The sequence below is a fragment of the Phalangium opilio genome, unplaced genomic scaffold (genome assembly GCF_054372755.1).
Source record: "Phalangium opilio isolate 3A_F unplaced genomic scaffold, DU_Popi_V2 ptg000101l_1, whole genome shotgun sequence".
Taxonomy (NCBI): domain Eukaryota; kingdom Metazoa; phylum Arthropoda; class Arachnida; order Opiliones; family Phalangiidae; genus Phalangium; species Phalangium opilio.
Window position 1 is genome coordinate 5,527,144 of NW_028324204.1, and position 3,351 is coordinate 5,530,494.

General features: G+C 37.5%; 1 protein-coding gene across 1 annotated transcript; it reads left to right on the forward strand.

Moving 5' to 3' along the window:
- Positions 1-565: 565 nt before the first annotated feature.
- On the forward strand, positions 566-1,480 carry LOC149631027 (zinc finger BED domain-containing protein 4-like). Its single transcript, XM_089851219.1, has one exon. The coding sequence runs from the start codon at positions 566-568 to the stop codon at positions 1,478-1,480; it is 915 nt and encodes a 304-aa protein (XP_089707345.1).
- The last annotated feature ends 1,871 nt before the right edge of the window (positions 1,481-3,351 follow it).

A 3,351-nucleotide genomic window follows, 5' to 3' on the forward strand; every position in this document is an offset into this window, starting at 1 on the left:
TGATTTTATCCAAGCTATGTCTGCTCTTTGTAATTCTTCCGCACTAACTGGCCTTGTAATTTTGTTTGGATTTCCAAAGTTGTGGGTGACTCGGAATAAATAGGCTGTTATTCTCAATACCTTATTACGTTGGTAGTGTTTTGATTTTTTTCAACCATGACAGTCCTTCTGGTTAGATCTGGTAGGTCTGTGGCTCGCTGTATGTGGTATTTAATGGTACACACTAACAGAAAGAGACTTGAAGTAACCCAAAAGGGTACTCTCGTCATTCTAAGGGTTATGTAATGGCCTATTTTAAAACTATCATTTTCCTCCTGGTACCAGATAAACCTTACGTAGCCTTTATCTTCCTCATCCAAAGCTATTTGCAGAAATGACTTTTCAATATCTGCCTCTATTGCTATTTGGTTATTCCGAAATCGGGCAAGAATTAACAGGAGGTTAGGAGTAAAAACCCAAAAGACATAAGAGTAAGATTTGGGAATACCTTCATCAATCCGGTGACGATTACATCTGTAGTATTTGCGATGTGTAACTTAAAATCAAGGTTGGAAACACGTCTAGCATGTGGAATCACATTCGGGCAAAGCATGAAGACTCTTACAAGCAACTTCAATTGGAAAAGGAGAAGTTTAAGACCGCAACCAAGCAACCAACGTTAGAGGTGGCGTTTAAGAGAACCACCATATTTTCAAAATCCCACCCAAGGGCTATAGAAATAACTAATGCTATTGGCCGAATGATTGCCATATTTTTTCAACCGTATTCAATTGTTGAAGACAAAGGTTTTTTAAAACATCTTCACATTTTAGAACCAAGGTTCAATATACCTTCGCGAACAACATTTTCCCGTTCAGTCATTCCTCAGCTTTATGAGACGATGCTGAAAGAATTGAAAACAGAAGTTGACGAAATCTTCAAGCCTGAGGCTGTGGAAAGCATTTCATTGACGACGGATTTCTGGAAATCGCGATCAAACCATAATTTTCTGAGCCTAATGACGCACTTCTTTGACCCCGTTATTCGTACTTTCGCTTGCATGCCTTACGAGGACCACACTTCAGCTAACATAAGACTTACTCTGAAGAACCTAATTGCAAAATTCATTCCTGACAGCCACCTTTCAGGAGAGATTCCAATATACATTGCAACAGACAATGCTGCAAACATGGTGAAGTCCATAAGAGATGAACCGACATGGAACCATGTTTCCTGTTTTTGTCACACGCTACAACTCTGTGTTGAAGATGACATAAATAGCTTTAAAGTCAACAAACTACAATTAAGTGCTATTTTGGCCAAATGCAGGGGAATTGTAGGCCATTTCAAAAGAAGTGGTCCCTCTACTATATTGCTTAATAAAGCACAAGAAGAAGGTGGATCCAAAGTCAAGAACCTAATTCAAGATGTCTCAACTAGATGGAACTTCACTTACTATATGATGCAAAGAATGTGGGAATTAAGAAATTTCATTACTTGACTTTCCTTTAATATGGACAATATATAAATTATATCCCCTTCTGAATGGAAAGACCTTAAAGGCCTTATGGATGTCTTAGAGCCATTCGAAGTTGCAACAGCAGATCTATCAGCTGATGACTATCCAACAATGTCAATGGTATTCCCAGCCTCACACTACATCTCTTAAGAAATGATTAAATTTGCAACTAATCGAAAACATGAATGCCAAGACATAGCAAATTTATACCTGAAGAATTTAAAAGCCCGTTTTCCTGACTTCAGAAGCAACAAGCTTTACTTAATCGCTATGGTTGTGGATCCCCGTTTTAAAGATGTGCTCCTTTTCAAAGAAGAAAAAAAACGAGTCAAAGGACTTTTAAAAAGCGAAATTAGCAAATTTCAAATCGACCATAGCATAGAAACCGCGAATGACAAAGCAGAGCCTGTAGCAGAATTATAAGGGCTATGGAAACATGTCAACAAAAAAAGTGCTGAAGCTAGGAAGGATAAAGCAAGTCTAACTGATGAAGTTGATGTCTGCTTGACCGAGGAGACCATTTCAAATAAATCCAATGCATACGAATATTGGAAGCTTCACAAGCCTCACTTTCCAAACATAGCTAAATTGGCTCAACGTTATTTGGGGATTCCTGCGTCTTCTGCTTCTAGCGAGAGGGAGTTATCAACTAGTCAAAACATCATGACAGAACGAAGAGAAAGTATCTTGCCAGATCATTTGGAACATTTAACCCTATTGCACGACAATCTAAATAGGAAGTGGTCGAAAATATAAAAGATGTCAAGAAGTTAAGAACAACAAAGTGTGGGAAACAACAATTTCATTTCATCCAGGCAAAGTTTCTTGAACTTAGAAGAACTTCAGTTTGAGTAAACTTTTCCACAATGCTCAGTATTATTCATTATTTCAATCCTCGCTAAAAGCTTTAGCGTCTTATTTTTGTACTTTTCCAAGTCTTTCATGACACTTATTTTTTTCGCAAATTTCATAAAAGTATTTCAACCCGATAAGTACCAATATGATTTTTTGCTACCCGAAAACCACCCGACTAATGGTAATTTACCTAAGCCTAATTATTCGATTACCCGTTAGAAATCCGGGTACCCGACCCGATACTCGATTGGAAGTTTTTTCAACTACCCGTACCCGACCCGAACCCCAAAAATCAGTACCCGCACAGGCCTATAATAGTGTCCCATATTTCAGTAACGTGGCCTTGGAATGGAAGTTTGTTAAAGTATTTAATGTGTAACATAGTACTTGTACCGATAATCAGTTATACATATCGTGAAGATTACCAAATACCTGAATTAACATTCGACACATAAATGCTCGAACGAAAGGACACCATTAAGACTCGATCGAATATCAATACAATTACTTTGTATCAATAACCATTTTTTCATATCGTGACGATAACCAATTACTTTTACATTCGACAAATAAATGCTCGAACGAAGGACGCTGTTGCGATAGTGCCGCACACTCTATGGTATCACCTTGAATGACGCGTTTCTTATTGATTGCGCCCAACTTATTTTGGCTTTTCAAATAACGATTAAACTAACGTAGTAGTGGTTTCATATTTACTTAGGCGAACTTAAACTCTACTATCACTTCAAACTATGATTTGCGCTGACATTAAGTAGCTGCAAATCCTGCATATTAAGAACAAAATGTGGTGTAGCCTTAAACATTTATTATATATTATTGTACGATTTTCTAAAGTAAAGTGGTAAATACGTGGCAATTGATGTTGATTATAACAATTTAAAGTTGCTATTATAGACTGAAGCGTGGAAGTCATCAACATTTATGGCGCGCCAAAGTGGACTAAATTCCAAAACTTTTGCTTACCCTTCGCGCGAGAT

What these genes read in the sequence shown, in the direction of transcription:
- LOC149631027 (XM_089851219.1), top strand. Translation starts at nt 566, where the DNA reads ATGTGGAATCACATTCGGGCAAAGCATGAAGACTCTTACAAGCAACTT.